This window comes from Pectinophora gossypiella, chromosome 8 (assembly GCF_024362695.1).
Source record: "Pectinophora gossypiella chromosome 8, ilPecGoss1.1, whole genome shotgun sequence".
NCBI classification, from domain to species: Eukaryota; Metazoa; Arthropoda; class Insecta; order Lepidoptera; family Gelechiidae; genus Pectinophora; species Pectinophora gossypiella.
Window position 1 is genome coordinate 10,458,100 of NC_065411.1, and position 18,675 is coordinate 10,476,774.

Consider the following 18,675-nt stretch of genomic DNA (forward strand, 5'->3'; position numbering starts at 1 on the left):
CGAGCACGTCACTATCTGACTGTCTATGGCTTAGATAGACCATGAATGAAAGGGCAATTTTTTTCAAACATTTTCGTAAACAAAATAGAAAAAATGAATTGATCGGGATACATATTGATTGGTGTCGTTATTAGTTAATAAATTCTTTTCATCTAGTTGACTTTTGCGTAATTAATATGGAAACTGTTTTAAATTTGAACGATGTTATATTTAATTATTATTTTTTAATCGGAGGCTTTTTCTTGAGTTATTTAATTTACCGAATCGTTCATACACTTTTGTGTGATAATAGTTTCATGCAGACGAAATTTAGGTCTCGTCGACACACCTGGAGGAGTATTCAGTGTAATAAATCGATACCTTACAATATTTACGTGAGTCGAAACCAAGTAGTAGTTTTCGTAATATTTTGTAAATGCTTTATCAACTATCATCACTTCATGTAATCGTGCTTTGCAAGGCATATTTGGATAAATATTTTAATTTATATACATACGCAAAAATCTCGTATTTTTAAAAAGGGAGTGCTTATAGCTATTATTCTGAGGCCGATAGTAATGACGGTATTAATTATTATAAATGTAATTTTATTTAATAAAATTTGGTTCTAGTGTACAATTTGTGGAAAGCTTATGTTGCCACTGGTGGGATTATTTTGTGAATGCTGTGCAGCAAGTGCTTGCAAAAGTTGCCATCGCATCCTGAACAAGAAACTGAGATGCAAGGCTATATCTTGGCCTAGTGACCGACCCTTCACTCATCAGTGGGTTAATGGTTTGTTCTATTATTTAAAGTAATGTGAAATCATATTGTGCATGTTTTTCTGAATCCTGCAATCTTTGCACCAAAATGCATGATCATCTTGTTATCCTTAATTACAGTCGGCACAACTCAAGTAGAAAATACTGGTCATGGGGAGGATGGCATTAAGAGATTTTTCTGTTCATGGTGCCAGAGAATCAAGATGAGTAGTGACACTGCTTTGAATAACACAGAGGTAAGTTCTGCACACATCATTTCAAATTTAAACATTCTTTTGCTTCTAAATTTAATGTAACTTTTTTCCTTACAGCAATGTGATTTTCAAAAGTACCGCAATATTATAATTCCACCATACTGTGTACAAACAGAAAAAGGATCTGTAACTCATATAAAAAATTTGCCTGATGATGATTGGGAGCCGCTTTTTGTTTTTGGTATGTCAGTGTTTCATGTCACAAAGTGTTTCCTAGTAGAACATAAATATTGTAGCTGCTATCAATTTTGTCGTGTTTTTGCGGCGATCTTGAGGTCAACGGCCAAACTCCATTTACAAATAAAACTTGAATAATTCTGACCATTTGTATGTAAGTGTGTTACAGCCTAATCAACTGTCATTACCATACAATGAATGAGCTTTTAAATGAATGTTTTGAACTTTTTTCAGCAAATCGCAAGTCAGGCAGCAATAGGAGCGATGAAGTACTGTCTTTATTCAGAGGCTTGCTTAATCCAATACAGGTAAATTCAATTTAAATAGAGTATGGTGAATGAGGGAGAAGAAAGTCAATAAAAAACCATTCTACATGTCACTTATTGAGTAAAATGCTGTAGGTATGTTTGTATTTCGAAACCTCAGACCATTAGTATTTAATGTTGTAGGTGGTAGACTTGAGTTCCACGACACCAGAGAGCGTGGTGCGATGGCTGCCGCCGCGGTGTCGTATCTTGGCCGCGGGTGGCGACGGAACTGTGGCCTGGATTCTTAATTCTTTAGATACGGCACCCAATGTCAGAGTAAGTAGAGGCTCTTACATTAATCTGTTATTTCTTTGAACTGTAAGTTGCAAATGTTCCTAGTTTTGTATTCGCTAATATATAACTGTCGCGAATCGTCTCGCAGAGCCTTGTAAGCTTCGATTTCCGATTGTAGAATCCTTCTTGAATAGTCTGTTTACAAGACCCTATTTTGCTGTGTGAGTAATAAATGTTACGCGTATCCTAATACTAAAACTAGTAATACTTATTGAAGTTATTAAAATGTCTAGAGATTTTAAATAGATCTTTTGCAGCATTGTTTATGAGGTTTTGTTTATGATTATAGGCGGCCGTCGCGATTCTACCCATGGGTACAGGCAACGACCTATCGCGTGTGCTAGGTTGGGGCGGTTCTTGTGACTCCCTGCTCGACGCGCATTCCATCATACAACGCGTCAGACAAGCCGGGGAAGAATACATAGACCGGTATGAAAACATGTAAACTGATGATGGTGTGATGAAACCTAAAATATATTCCATTCATCATTAGTCTTACACCCTGTGAAGAATCAAGTTCATGCATGTTAGAGATAGATAGATACAGATTCGAGTCGCCCGTAATTCCTAATAGGATGGGGAGAGCCACAAGCCACCACAGGACGACATACAAATATATTTATTGTTGAAGTCCTAAGGAACCGTACGGAGAAAGGTTATCAACCTATTTATCGCCCATACAGAAGTACGTACTACGTGTAGCATGTTGGAGAGGAAGTTCTTTCAAACAGCCCTTAACACAATCACTTCATTCTCACTATTATTTTTAAGGTAAAATCCACTATCTTCAGGTGGAAAATAACCATAAAGCCGAAGCGTAGCCGGCTGCGTCCGCGCGGTGACCGCGTCGTGTACGCATACAACTACGCGAGCATTGGCGTAGACGCACAAGTGGCGCTCGACTTTCACTACGCAAGGCGACAGTTCCTCTTCCAGTACGCAAACCGGACGCTTAATTACGTAAGGATTTCAGGCCTTTCTTTAAGTAATAAAATGGAGCTTCTCTTGCGTTTTTGAATAACATTCTGTGCTAAATTGTAGTGTTTGGCATCATTCTTGTTCAATGATAATGATTGTTTTTTTATTATTATTTACAACTGCCTATTGATAGCACATACAATGTACTGAGTTAACAAGACTACTAACCACTCTGACGAGTTGTCTAAGTTAAATCGCGTTTAGGGTGCTGATGGGGCTGCCGCGGCGATTCAGCGCGTCAGGGATGTTCGCTGAGGCGCGGGTCGACTGCTTTTACACCACAATGCGTAAACGATGCACATTACTGACTCGTAGGATCCGCGCCAGCCCCAACAGTATCCTGAGCATGATTGTAAGTTGGCTGGACTGTCCGTACATGACTCATTGCTCTATGAGTCACTTGTACAGGAGCAGTAAATAAATGTCTTATTTTTATTGTGTATGTGTGTGTATTGTGTATCTATGTAATACTAATATTAGTGAGTAAGAAATCATTGTTACTAACAACCTGGGTCCAAGTTACCCGTAATAAAAAATATTTTATTATTATTTATTTTATTTAAATCGCTCGAGATATTATGAACGTTAGATGTGTGTACGGTGTCTGTTGTATGCAGATCGCGTACGTGTTCCTGGGCGCGGGCCGTGCGCTGGACGACGGCGGGTGCGGCGGGCTGGAGCAGCGGCTGCGCGTGACGCTGGACGGCAGCGAGCTGGCGCTGCCGCCGCTGCAGGCGCTTGTGGCGCTCAACATACCCTCCTGGGGCGCCGGTGTCGACCTTTGGAGTATGTGTATTGTTTACTATAAGTACATTCAGGTCAATATTTCAGTCTATATCGCACAAGGTTTTTTATACTGTTTCCATAGAGCAACATGTATCTCCGGCGAACCGGAGGGCGTAACTCATGCGTATTTTTCCGATACATGCCCACGCGGACTAATACTTTGGCAGAAGGGAACGCCTCACCTCAGCTGTGTTGCTCTAAGGCCGTTTTTCATATACCTATCTAGGTCCATCGTTAATATTATGTTTTATGACTTTTATATTTTTGCTTCAGGTATGGGAAGCGAAGATGACGTCGGTGAACAGAGTATAAGCGACGGCAAACTTGAGGTACAACTTATGGCTCGTATTTTAAAGATGTCTCCTTTCAAATCGGTACGTTATCGGTGAATCGTGTATTTGCAGATCGTCGGTATTTCGTCATCGTTCCACATAGCCAGACTTCAGTGCGGCTTAGCCAAACCCTATCGATTCGCACAAGCTTCAAAAGTTAAAGTAAGTTTAGAATAGAATGATAATGATGTTAAGTAAAAAATCATACATTCAGTGCCAAACAAGTGATCCTTCGAGCCGGATAATGACGTGTTTAAGCAAGGGTCCCGATGCGCTTCGAGTCGTGTGATATCCAAACAATGAACTTTTGAAGGAATTTTCCAGGCTATGTTCCTCAAAAACAGGATAGATGGCGCTGTAAAGATTTTCCTTCGTTGTGTAATTCATGAATAACAGCAATAAATGCACCTTTTATCTTTGTTTTAGGTATAATTGATGACCCTATTTTTATTACATTTGAATACACGTTAGATGACCTACATATAATTTTAGGGAAACGCCGTAATAACCTATTCTAATTTAATAGAATTACAATGGTATTTTTTTTAAATAAATGTAACCTAACCCTAATATTATGGAACGACGCGATATCGAATAGCGCTGCGAGAAAGCTTGCTTACGCGTGCCGCGGCGACTGAACTTAAGTAAAACCAGCGGGCTTAGCACCGTAAGAACGCGACTCTTACTCGTGCAGTACTGTGGGAGAGTGACGGGTGATGTATGTCGAGGCAAGAAAGAGTCGCGCGCTTACGGTGCTAAGCCCGCAGGGGTCCTTCGGTGACCGCTTGTCGCTTTACAGATCGAGATGGAGGGTTCGTGCGCGATGCAAGTGGACGGCGAGCCGTGGATGCAGGGGCCCGCCACCATCTGCATGGAGTCCGCGCACCGCCGTCTCGTGCTGCGCCCGCAGCAGGACCACGAGTGACCTACTACACGCCCAACTTCACAGGACGCAGATACCAGCATGGAACTCCTACTAGTCGCAAAGCCTTACCGTACTGTAAGAAACTAAAGAGCGCTCTTGTAACGTTTAAAATTGCGGAGGTTCACTTTTCTACACATTCGGACTCGATAAGGTAGGTTTTTTTTGTATTTGTGACTGAAAATTATTAATAAATATTGACAAGATTATAGGTCTCGTTTAGATACGCGCGTTTTCACGAACTTACGATAGATAATAGAGTATTTTTTTATAGAACAGAAAACAGTTGGCCATTGTTTAATACATTTACTCTTTCCTAAAATATAGCGCGTAGATTGTGGCGCGTATAGCCGTTGCATCTTTTAACTCGTAATAAGTGTCCACTTGTAGTTTTCACTGAATATATTATAGCGGATATGTATGCGTCTATACACGCGTCTTTTAATCTATTGTGTAAATAAAATTACAAAGTTTTAAAGTTGATTATTGAAAAAGGAACGCCTTAGATTGATATAAAATGTTATTGTCATAAATTATTGATGTTAGTGTTTAATGTGCTAGTTTTTGATTAGCACGGTATTGAGTGCTAATTGGCTTTCTAATGCCACGATGGTCACTATTTCTTTATACCGTTTCGTTCTTTATACATTCCGATTTGTGAAAAATGCGACTTCTGAATTATTTATTCAATGGTTTGAGTAATCTCTATTCTACGTCGGACTGAAACATATTGTTTTGAAATGCGATATTGTTTTTGAAATTCAGTGTACTCGTAAATACATGTGTGCACTGCAAAGTGATTTTAGTTGTAAAATAAAGCATTATTTTAAAAAAATAAGGAATTTTATTATTTGCATAACTAAATATTTGATTCGAGCTTACTAAAATCTCCAAGGATAGGAAAGAAAATACGTAAAATAAAAGATATAAAAATAAAGAAATGTGTATATGTAAAGAAGGCGGTGAATAAATAAAGGAAGAAAAAAGAAATATACCAAAGAAATGACAAAGACAACACTATTAACTTGTGAGACGGTATCCCGAACAGAGTCGTACGTAATAGAGGCTACGGAGTGTACATACAATATGCATATGTAGGTATTATCTGGAAGGTACGCAGACAGGGAATCGTTATGTCGTATTATATCATTGGTTACAGCGCAACATGTAACTCTTCGCTTCTGCCAATTTTAGCGAGATATTTCCATAGCTAAGTAGACACATTTAACGTTAATATTAGTCCACTATTTTACAAAGGTTCCCTTTTAATCATGCCGAAATGTAACTTCAGTTGTTCTAGGAAAATAAAAGTTAAAACCGTTTGTGGCGCAAGCCTCACGAAAGCTGGAACGTATCCTTTATAGAAAGCCAAAGGTCCTTCCTTGGCAGTGTTTAAAAAAATATTTACGATGCCGCCCGCCTCTCCGCGTTGAGCATTCATTGCTCTTGTCTTCAGGACGTCTAATGGTTGAGTCAGTGTGGTAGCGATGGCGCCCTAGAAATTGATTTTCGTTAGCCATATGCAAATTTAAGAAATATTGAATAATAAGTACCTAAGTAGGCACTAAGTACTAAGACACCTCGCGTCAAGAGAGTTAAGTATAATTTACCTATATTATTATTATTCGTAGCCTACACCATCCCACTTCAGGGCAAAGACCTCTCTCCCTTTCTACTCCTCCCGATCTAGGGCTTTCTCTTTTCAAGACGTCAAGTATGCGTCCAACTCGTCATTTACCCATATGGAGCTGGAGATCCACTTACTGACTGTCATACTCACTGACTGATTGCCTAGAAGGAGCGTCTGTGGGTAAAAGTTATGTATGGGGGGGGGGGGGGGGGGTGATCGGGACGTCACGGTGAGTATGGAAATACTTCCCAATCATCGAAAACTGCTCCGCATCAGGGAGACACCCTACTGTTTGGCAAATGGAAAAACTATAGAACCTAGGTATTTTTTTTGCCACAACTTATTAAACCTTGGGCTATTCAAAATGTTCTATATTTCCTTAACCGTTAAGAGCTAGGGCGATCATTTTCGACCAAGTACAGAACACGCGAAGCTGCTTTAGCCGCGAACGCATCACGCAACATCTAGTTTACCCATATACAGTTAAAAATAATTATTGATTTATGCCATCAAATTCTATAGTACTGTACTTACAGCCGTTAAACTCGCTGAGAAGTGAGTTACCATATTATCGTGAAATATAGGTGTGGAAAGCATTAAAGCCTTGATTTGATCGTAGAAGGACAGTTGGCCTATGGTCATTAGAACGGCACGGATGCACGTCATCGAGGTGCCGGCCCACAACTGGGTCACACCCTCCTCTTTTATCACACGGAACACACCGTGGATAGCATGTTTGTAACTGAAATTATATATTAGAACATAAGGTTCTATATTCATTTCCAACTATTGTTGGCGATAAGGTAGGAACCTAGGAACCTACCACCAAGAAAAGTCTTAAGCTACGTCTCCTGACCGTTTTCGATTTCGTGTATAGCGAATAGTTAAACTTACCCGGAAGAAATTATCTGCCTCACTTTATGTTAACCATAGAACCTTGGTTACTACTTACTTTCTTCTTTGTTCGGAATGGAGCTTGATATCATTTTGCATCCTAACATTTACTAAATCACCTGGGTTACCAACAAATCCTCCGGCAGCACCTGAAGTTCCAGCTAAGAGGGCTGACATGTAGAATGGTAATGGTTTGTTCTGAAATAAAAACAAAGGAGGTAATGGTTACAAAGTTTTGGAGTCGTACGAAAACAGTGATCCTATAAGGGTTCCGTTTTTCCTTGGTACCGGAACCCTAAAAATGGTCAGTCATCTACCAGATATGACTCACCTGTTAATCCTGTTATATCCCTAGGCCACGATGATTCCAACTTCATAGTTGCTGATCGTCGCTACCAGACCTTCGTTATTTTATAAAAGCTGTAAGTTTATCTGAGCATAGTCCCTACAAAATTTACGTCTTGTTCATTATAAATATATTAGAAGCTCGGTGAAGCTAAGCGTGGGCTCAGTTACTTCATCTTGCGATGGATGTACCTCTGACTAGTTTAATTAGAAATGAGCTTATGTTATGTTTTATAAATTGACTTTTATAAAACTTACATCTTTTGATAAAGTTTGTTTTCCAATATCGTAAAGTCCAAATCTAGCCATAGAGTAAGTCAGTTGACGCAAAAGAGAGGCTGATATGCCATTGTAAAGTCCCATAATACCTGAAGAAAACAAATTGAGTATTAAAGCCGACCGCAAATCGTGTTGTGAGCGTTATCATGTTCGCGATGTGTTCGTGCATTGCTAACCCTGTGGGACAAATAAACAGACTACAAAACAGGAAAGAGGTACGAACGCACCGCGAAGGTTGCCAGTCGGATCCACACTCACGGATCACCGGTGGTACGCGGCTTCGAGCGAGAGCGCACGCGAGTATGAAGCCTTTACAAAGAGCAGACAGTTATTAGGTAATCTAATCCGTACCGTCGTGCTTAGGTACGTCAATCGACTACGCAATTATAATCTACGCAACTATACAAAAACAGTTTACCTTGGTGGCGCACTACGTTTTGTGCTACGTTTAGCACGGAGGTTTTCGTTTTTGTCTCTACGAATTCAGTTTGTAATTGTACTTTGAGTAAATCTAGCGGATGGGTGCAGCAGGCCGCAATAGCAGACGCTACACCACCAAAATACCAATATGACACTCTTGTTTCTTTAAATGGCTCCAAGTCTCTGTAAAAACAAAACTGATTTTAATATTCTTAGCTACGAAGTACAATTTTTGTAGGCGGTTAAATATTTTTCGGTAGATACCTCAAATCCAACACCACACTCATGATAAATAGAATAAATAACACTTGTCAAGAAAAGGTTACAGGATAAATATCTATTTTTATAGGCAGATAGCTTATTAATAGGATTCTATAGATACTTATTATACCTAATATCTATGTCAAATTCGTAAGTATTTATATCCTTAGTTAGGAGTTCCTTTTCTATTTGTGCTGTTGTCTTCGTCATTTTTATGACAGCCTTCTATTCGAAGGAGAATATGAACAACAGAGGAATTATTGAAATAGAAGTAGGTGGAGGAAATAAAGATTTTATTACCTTCATATAAAAAATCACGGTCACGAATTCTATAGGGGCAAGGTAAACATTTACTACGTAAGTTAAGTAAATAAAACATTTGTTTGTCAATATTATTTTATTATCGACATTATTGTAACAACTATTTTAACAAACAATGACTTGCATGCGTCAGTTCAGCTGAATAAACGCTCTACATTAACAACATCAATAACGTCTAACATCAATATATTGTGATTTCGATGATTATACACCTAGTCTCAATGTACTTCTAAAATTCGTCTTATTCGGTAGTTATAGAATTGTCTTTAGACATTTACTTACTTATCATTGTATTTAATAAATATTTTATATCAATGTTCCATAGGAATGTAAAAATTATAAATAAAACACGTCAAAAAATAAATAATGAAATATCCTGTTTACATCACAGCGGAATCTCGAAGAATGTATGTTAGTAGCACTTTGGCACCATTAAATTAAATTAAGTAAACAAAGTATCTGCTTTCACACTAATTCACATTTTTTACTAATAAGTACCTACCAAACGATTTTTGTAATAATTTCACTACACTTACTGTTAATGTTCACACAATTAAAAATAACATCCTTGTACTTAATAAATAGGTATTTAGGTACCTACCTGCCATCAAGACTACTATGTAGGTACATAACCGCAATTACCATACCATAATTATATAGATCAATTCCAGAATGTTTTTAACATTCATAGAAACAAAAATAGTTATCATATCACATTTGGGCAAAATTTGGGCGACTTACATATTATGGATTGATAAATGTATCCAAGAATATCGTTTGATCTATTATTTTTAACGCCTTTAAAGAATGTTTCATTACCTATATGTAGATAAAAAAAAATTGAACTTATGCTAGGAATGCTACGTTCATTTGGGACTCGGGAAGACCATAAAAATATTTTATTGTAAACTATTAAAATTATGTTTCGACAACATTAAATGAATTACATTCTGTCATTACATGATAATATAATATAAAATAAATATATTAACAACAAATATATATAAAAACTAACAAACTCTCAGTGTGTGTAATATGATAATTTCCTCACCGTCGCGAAACGAAAATGACAACTCGCAGCATTCGCGAACCTTACTTATTGCAACTTATTGCCCCGAGTGAATTTTACTGTTTCGGTCACTATATAAACAGTATGTCTATATACTTTTCTTGCAAAGTATGTAGGTATGTCTGTTTTCTTCACATAATACGAGTAATAGGTATGCAACAAGCGAGATTTGTCGTAGATTCAAAGATAATAAGGAACTTTTTGATCACTAAAATACTGCACATAGAAAATAAACAAATGAATATATGGATGATGTTAATAAATAATGCAAGCAGTAGTAGACTAGCAGCCCTAGGTATACATAGGAACATATACACGCAGATCTTTAATTACAGCATTTTTTTCCAGAATATTCGTGTTAAGATAACCAGTTTTTCACATACAAGTATACAATAGCAAATTTTATTTATAAGTAGGTACTCAAAAATATAAATAAACGTTTAGAATAAAAAATATCATCGTAAGTTAGGTTTTGGTCCGGTAACTTACTATTATAATAAAAAAGATCCATTAACAATATTACGTAACATTGTTAAAAAATAGCATAAAATAACAAAAACATTTTTTAAATTAAAATACTCAATAGTAAATTTCTAATATAAAACGTGTTCGACATTAACTGATTGTAAATGTGTCCGAAAAAGACTCGGGCCAATATTGCGTGGGATGAAAGTAGGTACCTAGAACAACGCTGTTTAGGTATTTATGCAAGTCCACTTTGATTACGGGTGGTAGGCATCCTTGCCGTCGTAGTTGCTATGGATCACAGGAGATCGAGGTCAAACGGATTTTCAATCAATATATTGGAAATAAAATTGTTATGAAACTTCGCGTCGTTAGTTTAGTAATGCAAGTAAATGCAAAACTTAAATATGCAGTATGCTCTGTGACGAGGTATCGAGGTCAAAGATTAACATTGCCACAGAATTACAATAAGTCGTTCGCATCTACAATGTTTCCCTTTTGACTATGCCAAAGTTCAACCTCAGTTGTTCCAGGAAAACAAAAGTTAAAACTGTTTGTGGCGCAAGCCTCACGAAAGCTGGAACGTATCCTTTAAAGAATGCCATTGGCCCTTCTTTGGCAGTGCTAACAATAAGTTTTACGATACCACCCGTCTCTCCGCGTTTAGCATTCATTGCTCTTGTCTTCAGAACGTCGAATGGTTGACACATGGTGGTAGCGATGGCGCCCTGAAAATAAATTTAATTCGTCGGATTATTTGAGAAATATTACAACAGTTACAATTAAGGATGTTTGTATAACAAAGAAACATGGGTATGTACTTACGGCAGTTAAACTCGCAGCAAAATGAGTTATAATATTATCGTGGAAGTATGGCGTGGTCAGCAAGAAAGACTTGGTTAGGTCATAAAAGGACAGCTGTCCGATAGTCATCAGAACGGCGCGGCTGCAGGTCATAGAGGTTCCGGCCCACAACTGCGTGATGCCCTCCGTTTTCATCACACGGTAAATACCATGCACTGCGTTTTTGTAACTAAAACAATGAATTAAATAATTACATAATGTTACAAATACCGGAAGGGTTATCATCACTAATTTAAGAGCCACGCTCTTGTCGCTGTAGCATTCTCCATGCTACTTTCTTAGGGAAAAATAAGGCAGTGGTTACCCTCTTGCCTTCTGCGTCTGACCCGAGTGGGATGGCGCCCAGAGTAGTGTATTTCGTAGCCGTACTAGGACTCCTGTCCTCCGCCTCTGACTAGTACTGATAGTTACTGCTGCCCTCTGTCAGATTCCAGGTTTCAGTCCCTGTGACTGGGAGGGTACTATACACATAAGTCTGCCATGGACTCAAGAAGAAGAAAGAGGGTTTGTACATATTATCGGTCTTTCTACGTGATCATTGACGGTCAGGTTTTGTTTGGAAACTTCTCATGTTGGATGGGCCCAACACGAATCTTTCTTTGGTTCTCTTCAGCTAGAATTATAAATTGAAATTGACTAGCTAGAAACAGCGATCATTTGATGCTGAGAAGAAAGTACTGTAGGTATATCCTGTCAAATGGAGTAAGCCACGTAAATTATACCTCTACTCTATCTACTTGCAGTCAGTTGTAGCAGGTCTTTGGGTACAGCTTGCTTATGATTCGGGAGCCAGTGCTGATACCAAGAAATAAGAGTGCCGACAAAGTAACAGAATTTTCAGGCATTACTTACTTTCTCCTCTGATCTGGAGGGAGTTTGATATCATTTTGCATTCTAACATTTACTAAATCAGCTGGGTTACCAACAAATCCACCCCCAGCTCCTCCTAAGGCGGCTAAGAGCGCCGACATGTGGAATGGTAATTGTTTGCTCTAAAACAAAAAATAAATGGATCAATGATAAATCTTTTCTATTTAAATAACTTATACTTCAGTTGCAGTATAATAGGAACTTACATCTTTTGCCAAATACTGTTTTCCAACATCATAAACTCCAAATCTGGCCATAGAATATGTCAGTTGACGTAGAACAGATGCTGATATGCCATTATAAAGTCCAATGATGCCTGAGGAGCAGAAAATATAATAATTACAGTCTTGATAGTGGAGTGTCTAAAGTTTTTTGGCAAAATTCCAGCGAAGGAAATAAAATAAACAGTTTTGAATGTTTACTAAAATATAACGATTAAAAAAGTAATTAAATGAGTTTTTTGAAAAGATGTCATTATATTTTTTTTAACTCCAGTAATCGTACAACAACACCAGAACTGTAGAACTTTGAGTACTTATAAAATACTCTACTGATTTTGAGGTAATATTTAATACATTTAACCGTTCCTGAGATAGAGCACACATAAGAAATATTTACTTTAATGTTTTGATTTGGTGCTATGGTAAAAAATGGTAATATTCATTGTCAATCTTGGTGTGCAAACAGTGCAAGTCAGGCTTAAGTACTTATAAATAAATATAGTTTACCTTGTTGACGCACAACATTTTTTGCTACTTTTAATACAGTGATATTTTTCCCTTTCTGAGTTTGCATTTGTACTTTGAGCAGGTCAAGTGGGTGAGTGCAACAGGCCGCGCCAGCAGACGCTATGCCTCCGAAATACCATCTTGATATTCTTGATTCCTTAAATGTAGCCATCTCCCTGTAAAAAAAAAAAAATGTTAGTGTGAATTAAGTAGTTACAAATATATTATATTTAAATTACACTTATGTGTATTTATCAAATAGATAGGTAATTTAAAATATATTTTGAAATTGTCTTGTTTGCCTGGGAGCCAAAAACTCAAAACTTGTCTTCTAGGCCATGTCATAAATACAAACTGAGGGACTGTGTCCTTTCCACAGTGCTTTTTCACATGGTGAACCATTAAATGGGCGATGGCCACATCATCACATGGTTCAGCACATCTATCTTAGGGTGGTCACATTAGATTGTATAAGGTCACAGTGGCCTATTGGGAAACAATCTATGTAAGGACTCTATATTAAAAGTGGCTACAAGTTATCTTCTGATTACTTTTCAATCTGCCAACCCCATTAGATATTATGGGCGTGAGTGTATAAATACCTATCTATGACTGTTTAGACATGATAAAAATTTAACGAAGTTAACAACTTTCAAAACATTAGGATAATGCAGGCTCAAGACTTCATATTTAAATAAAATCAGGTTTCCTTTCTGGATAAAAACATTTTAATGAAGGTTAAGGTCCAAACTATTTTAACTATGCATTTTTGTTCAACGTTTTCAGTTGTTTTTAAGATTAGCTAAGTATACGTACATTTTATGTCAAAATATTGATTGCGCTTGTTTTTTATTTATCAATTATCGTCATTTTAATCCTTCACTTGACTCTACATGTGTCAGTCACCCAACAACCACCACACCGAATAGAATTATAGAATAGGCAGAACCATTAGTTTGCATTAGTAGAATTAACTGACTGTGTGTTCGTGTGTGAATGAAATGAATGTCACCGACTGTATTTTTTTTTATTTTGTGTTGCCAATGAAGGACTTTCCAGGCTAAGTTCTTCAAAAACAGTATAGATGGCGCTGTAAAGATTTTCCTTCGTTTAACCTTCTAATTTCATAGATTCATTTGCATCTTTATCTATATTTTTGGGTATAAATGATGACCCTTTTTATTACAGCCAGGCACAATTTCTACTTCCACGCATTGTAATTCTGATATTCTAATCAAATATACTTTATTGCACAGAATTAAATTTCAACAATCAGATATAACACATGACAATTTACAGTACAATTTGAACGGCCTTATTGCTCTAAAGCAATTTCTTCCAGGCAACCACCAGAAGGAAACAAACATTTACAAACAACTTGGATGCTAATATTCTGAGTATTCTGATATAATAATTCTATACATATCTGATGCAAATATCAAAGAACAACTATTATTATACATGTGTGTCTCTGTCCTTATATTTTATTTTTAAACAATTATGTACCCAAGAAATGTGAAAATAGGTAATTATCATGTTAAATCTGAACAACGCCATCTATGTTGTTTTCGGGGATCGTCGCCTGGAAAGTCCCTCATTTAGAGCGATGTTCAATATTTCAATCACGCCACGCGCACTAATTACTCAATTTATTCAACAAATATAATGATATGGCAGAGGCATGTAGAAAAACAAAATTGCTTGAAATTTGGATCAGATTTGTACAGAATTCTGTCGTTAGTTACTTATATTGCTTCTCTTTATTTTGAACAGAACAATACTGATTGGAAGATATGTTGTGTTTGGATGTAATATAATAACAATGATCATCATTTTATACCCAAAAACAAAGATAAATAAAAGATGAACAAGACTAAAATTCTGAAATTCATGAAATTAGGTTAAAGAAAAAGATGTTGGACAGCGCCATCTATATTTTTATTAGGGTTCCCTAATTCAACTCAGAACTCAGAATAGTGTACGCTGGGCCCTGTTTTATAAAGCTGACAATCCGACAAGTCGACATATGTCAAAAAGTGACAATCCTAAAATTTTTCTGTTTAATAAAACTGACAGGCGACAAATTTGTCACGGTGGAAAATTTACAAATATGTCGAATTGTCGCGACAATTCGACATATTTCTGTTTAATAAAACTTTTTGGGCGACAGGTGACAGGTGACAATTTGTCGTGAAAAACTTGTCAAATCAGCTTTATTAAACAGAAAATTGTCACGACACATTGACATATTTGTAGAATTGTCCGACAATTCTGACAGGAGAGTTACCCTCTGTCGCGAAACTATATTTTGAATTTTAAAGGAGTAAGAAAGTGTTTATAAAACACGCATTACAAAAAATGGTACTATCATCGAGCAGTGAAAGTCAATTGGGCACTAAACTTCCCAAACAGTATGTTTCTATTTTCATAGATAATCCCCAAAATACTTAGTTTCTTGTGCATTTCCATCACACGCGATCAAAACAAACAATCGAAGTTGCACTAGTGATTGATTCTTTCTTTTACTTTGTTAATATTTTTTCTATTTTACCCTCATTTAGCTTCATAAAACATTATTATTTACAAATATGTCAAAATTCGACATAATTGTCACGACAATCCCACAATTGTGGTGACGTAATAATTTGACTGTGGTTTTTTGACATATGTCGAGTTTTATTAAACGCTTTTTTAAATGACAAATATGCAAAAATATGTCACGTTTTCACGGTCGATTTTTGACATAATTGTTACCTTTATAAAACAGCCTAAGCGCGACAATTCTACAATTTTGTCATTTTTTGACAGATTTGTCGAATTGTCAGCTTTATAAAACAGGGCCCTGGGCCCTGTTTTATAAAGCTGACAATCCGACAAGTCGACATATGTCAAAAAGTGACAATCCTAAAATTTTTCTGTTTAATAAAACTGACAGGCGACAAATTTGTCACGGTGGAAAATTTACAAATATGTCGAATTGTCGCGACAATTCGACATATTTCTGTTTAATAAAACTTTTTGGGCGACAGGTGACAGGTGACAATTTGTCGTGAAAAACTTGTCAAATCAGCTTTATTAAACAGAAAATTGTCACGACATATTGACATATTTGTAGAATTGTCCGACAATTCTGACAGGAGAGTTACCCTCTGTCGCGAAACTATATTTTGAATTTTAAAGGAGTAAGAAAGTGTTTATAAAACACGCATTACAAAAAATGGTACTATCATCGAGCAGTGAAAGTCAATTGGGCACTAAACTTCCCAAACAGTATGTTTCTATTTTCATAGATAATCCCCAAAATACTTAGTTTCTTGTGCATTTCCATCACACGCGATCAAAACAAACAATCGAAGTTGCACTAGTGATTGATTCTTTCTTTTACTTTGTTAATATTTTTTCTATTTTACCCTCATTTAGCTTCATAAAACATTATTATTTACAAATATGTCAAAATTCGACATAATTGTCACGACAATCCCACAATTGTGGTGACGTAAATTTGACTGTGGTTTTTTGACATATGTCGAGTTTTATTAAACGCTTTTTTAAATGACAAATATGTCACGTTTTCACGGTCGATTTTTGACATAATTGTTACCTTTATAAAACAGCCTAAGCGCGACAATTCTACAATTTTGTCATTTTTTGACAGATATGTCGAATTGTCAGCTTTATAAAACAGGGCCCTGGTCATACTAATAAATTAATGTCAAACCAAGGACAAAGTCTGTTTCCTTTCACGCAGACATACTGTATTATTACGGTTTTTCGATTAGTGAAAATAGGCATATTTTTCTAATAATTTAAATATCATTTTAAAAAATATATATTTCATTAAAAAAGCAAGATAAATTCGCTTTTTTAATTATTTTAAGTATTGACCCTTGAAAATATGATATGTATGACGGAAAGGAATGCATCGGCATTCAGGCAGTGCTGAAGTGTTGGCTGACAATGACATTGAATGTAACCTAACCTTTGAAAGTTTTATAGCAATTGTTTTTTTTATATTATTATTAAGAAGTTTAATTAGAGTAACTATTCGTAATTTAAGTTCACAATAAAGTGGCGTAGTAAAAACAGTTAATTGTACTTACGCGGTATTTCCATTTGCCATTATATTTTATTTTAAAAAATCACTGCTTTCACTTCACAAATAAGTAGGTGTTGTGTTATTAATTAAGTAAATATGTATCCAAATTAATTATTTACGAATTTATCGGAAGTCTGCATAGCCTGTTACGTAATATATCTGCGGAGTAGCTACATTGGACGTGCACTGAATATTGAGGCTGTGCTGTGAACGAGCGTATCGGCGGCGTTCGAATCTATTACCTACACTGTTCAACACTCGCGCTTATCTGAGCATATTATGTAAGTTGCTCATTTATGAAATCTTAATAATCACTATGATAGCAATAATTTAATGTTGTCTTTTACTTATAATGTTAGTTTGGTAAGTAAAGAACGCGTATATTGTTTCAGAATGTCGTCAGATATAATATCAAGTCTACAATTGGACAAGGATTTTGGTGGCAGCAGAGTAATTGTGGCACAAGAGATCAATGGCTGTGATAGTTCTTTCATAGTCAGCTGCACACTGGGACACTGTATTAAGAACAAGAAACCTGTACTTATTATGTCAACACATAATTCTATAACACACTATCAAAATGTGGGTCTTAAAATGAATTATAACATCCAAAGACACATTGATAATGGCTTGATACAAACTTATAATTTAAGTGGAGAAAATGTTAATATGTTGATGTCAAACGAAAATGTATCCTTAAAAGTGGTGCTAAATGAAATAAAGAAAATTGTATCTTCAATGAAGGAAAAACATGGGTCTGTAAATATTATTATTGATGGAGTTTCACATTTATTTGACCTGCAATATACTTTGAAGGAAGTAAATGAATTTTGTAAACACTTGATTGCAATTATAAGGGGTTGTGAGAATTCTTTTTTGTTGTGCCTATGTAATGTGGCAAGCGAAGATGATGTGACACATGTAATGGCTAACTTGCTTTCACATAAAGCACATACAGTTTTAGAAATTGAGAGTTTGTCATCAGGATGGAGTGCGGATGTCTCAGGACACTTATCAATAAGACACCCAGGACAGAAATTTCAAGATGAACACACTTTCACTATGGACCTTAAACCAGCTCATTATCTTTTTAAGTTGTTTGATAGGGGTGTTAAATTGTTTGCCCCTGGTACCGTATAGTTAGAAACAAAATAAGTATATTGTTTTGTAAATTGATAGTTTTATCTTTTTTCTAATTAAATATTTCAATCACATTTGTACTAAATGCTAACTGAAAATAAATATATATATAGTAATGATGTAGTATATTTTTGAAATCCATGTTTTTTTGTTTTGTCTCACCGAGACCGAGAAGGACTTACGATGACCAAATTGGAGATGTCCTTAGAAAAGGTTTAATACGATCTTCTCTAAACCGGCGTGCGTGTATTAAGCGATTGATGAATGTGGAGAAAGCAAGAGAAGTGTGTCAGGATCGAAGCAAATGGAATTCTATAGTCTCTGCTTACCCCGGTGGGAAATAGGCGTGAGTTTATGTATGTTGTTTTGTCTCAATCACAGTTTAACGGTGTCAACCTATTGGTTGACACACACAGTTAATGTACTTAACTAGGCATATAGTGACATGTATACTACAACTGAAAATGATGTCTCTACATTT

General features: G+C 36.2%; 4 protein-coding genes across 8 annotated transcripts; 2 read left to right on the forward strand and 2 right to left on the reverse strand.

Annotated features, from left to right (window-relative positions):
* Window positions 1–5,552, forward strand: LOC126369035 (diacylglycerol kinase epsilon). The gene is made up of 12 exons (XM_050013314.1): window positions 1–374; window positions 612–774; window positions 882–997; window positions 1,073–1,196; window positions 1,427–1,500; window positions 1,642–1,776; window positions 2,084–2,223; window positions 2,586–2,754; window positions 3,390–3,558; window positions 3,832–3,887; window positions 3,963–4,052; window positions 4,690–5,552. The coding sequence occupies exons 1-12, from the start codon at window positions 177–179 to the stop codon at window positions 4,813–4,815; spliced, it is 1,560 nt and encodes a 519-aa protein (XP_049869271.1). The 5' UTR covers window positions 1–176; the 3' UTR covers window positions 4,816–5,552.
* LOC126369134 (mitochondrial dicarboxylate carrier-like) lies at window positions 5,388–8,851 on the reverse strand. The gene is made up of 6 exons (XM_050013426.1): window positions 8,772–8,851; window positions 8,379–8,563; window positions 7,940–8,049; window positions 7,395–7,534; window positions 6,977–7,184; window positions 5,388–6,307 (listed from the first exon to the last, which is right to left on the reverse strand). Exons 1-6 carry the CDS (start codon window positions 8,849–8,851, stop codon window positions 6,062–6,064), a joined length of 969 nt encoding a protein of 322 aa, XP_049869383.1. The 3' UTR covers window positions 5,388–6,061.
* Window positions 8,852–9,322: 471 nt separating this feature from the next.
* Window positions 9,323–17,194, reverse strand: LOC126369036 (mitochondrial dicarboxylate carrier-like). 2 transcript variants are annotated; one of them, XM_050013315.1, is made up of 6 exons: window positions 17,059–17,194; window positions 12,959–13,134; window positions 12,437–12,546; window positions 12,213–12,352; window positions 11,322–11,529; window positions 9,323–11,224 (listed from the first exon to the last, which is right to left on the reverse strand). In XM_050013315.1, exons 1-6 carry the CDS (start codon window positions 17,076–17,078, stop codon window positions 10,979–10,981), a joined length of 900 nt encoding a protein of 299 aa, XP_049869272.1. In that variant the 5' UTR covers window positions 17,079–17,194; the 3' UTR covers window positions 9,323–10,978. The 2 variants fall into 2 exon arrangements, with proteins under 2 accessions (XP_049869272.1, XP_049869273.1); XM_050013316.1 differs by lacking the exon at window positions 17,059–17,194 and adding an exon at window positions 13,775–13,944.
* LOC126369037 (elongator complex protein 6) lies at window positions 16,912–18,310 on the forward strand. 4 transcript variants are annotated; one of them, XM_050013321.1, is made up of 2 exons: window positions 16,912–16,927; window positions 17,447–18,310. In XM_050013321.1, exon 2 carries the CDS (start codon window positions 17,448–17,450, stop codon window positions 18,192–18,194), a length of 747 nt encoding a protein of 248 aa, XP_049869278.1. In that variant the 5' UTR covers window positions 16,912–16,927; window position 17,447; the 3' UTR covers window positions 18,195–18,310. The 4 variants fall into 4 exon arrangements, with proteins under 4 accessions (XP_049869278.1, XP_049869277.1, XP_049869274.1 ...); XM_050013320.1 differs by having other exon boundaries at window positions 16,921–17,061; XM_050013317.1 differs by lacking the exon at window positions 16,912–16,927 and adding an exon at window positions 16,981–17,121.
* Window positions 18,311–18,675: the final 365 nt, after the last annotated feature.

Excerpts from the sequence above, each read along its gene's own strand:
- LOC126369134 (XM_050013426.1), bottom strand. The coding sequence starts at position 8,851 with ATGACGAAGACAACAGCACAAATAGAAAAGGAACTCCTAACTAAGGAT. Across the intron at positions 8,050-8,378 it reads AAACGTAGTGCGCCACCAAG|GTATTATGGGACTTTACAAT; the intron begins GTAAACTGTTTT and ends TGTTTTCTTCAG. Across the intron at positions 6,308-6,976 it reads TCTCAGCGAGTTTAACGGCT|GGCGCCATCGCTACCACACT; the intron begins GTAAGTACAGTA and ends ATCAATTTCTAG.
- LOC126369037 (XM_050013321.1), top strand. The coding sequence starts at position 17,448 with ATGTCGTCAGATATAATATCAAGTCTACAATTGGACAAGGATTTTGGT.
- LOC126369036 (XM_050013315.1), bottom strand. The coding sequence starts at position 17,078 with ATGGCAAATGGAAATACCGC. Across the intron at positions 13,135-17,058 it reads ATGGCAAATGGAAATACCGC|GGAGATGGCTACATTTAAGG; the intron begins GTAAGTACAATT and ends TTTTTTTTACAG. Across the intron at positions 11,530-12,212 it reads CCTCCAGATCAGAGGAGAAA|TTACAAAAACGCAGTGCATG; the intron begins GTAAGTAATGCC and ends TCATTGTTTTAG.
- LOC126369035 (XM_050013314.1), top strand. The coding sequence starts at position 177 with ATGGAAACTGTTTTAAATTTGAACGATGTTATATTTAATTATTATTTT. Across the intron at positions 375-611 it reads CGATACCTTACAATATTTAC|TGTACAATTTGTGGAAAGCT; the intron begins GTGAGTCGAAAC and ends ATTTGGTTCTAG. Across the intron at positions 998-1,072 it reads CTGCTTTGAATAACACAGAG|CAATGTGATTTTCAAAAGTA; the intron begins GTAAGTTCTGCA and ends TTTTCCTTACAG.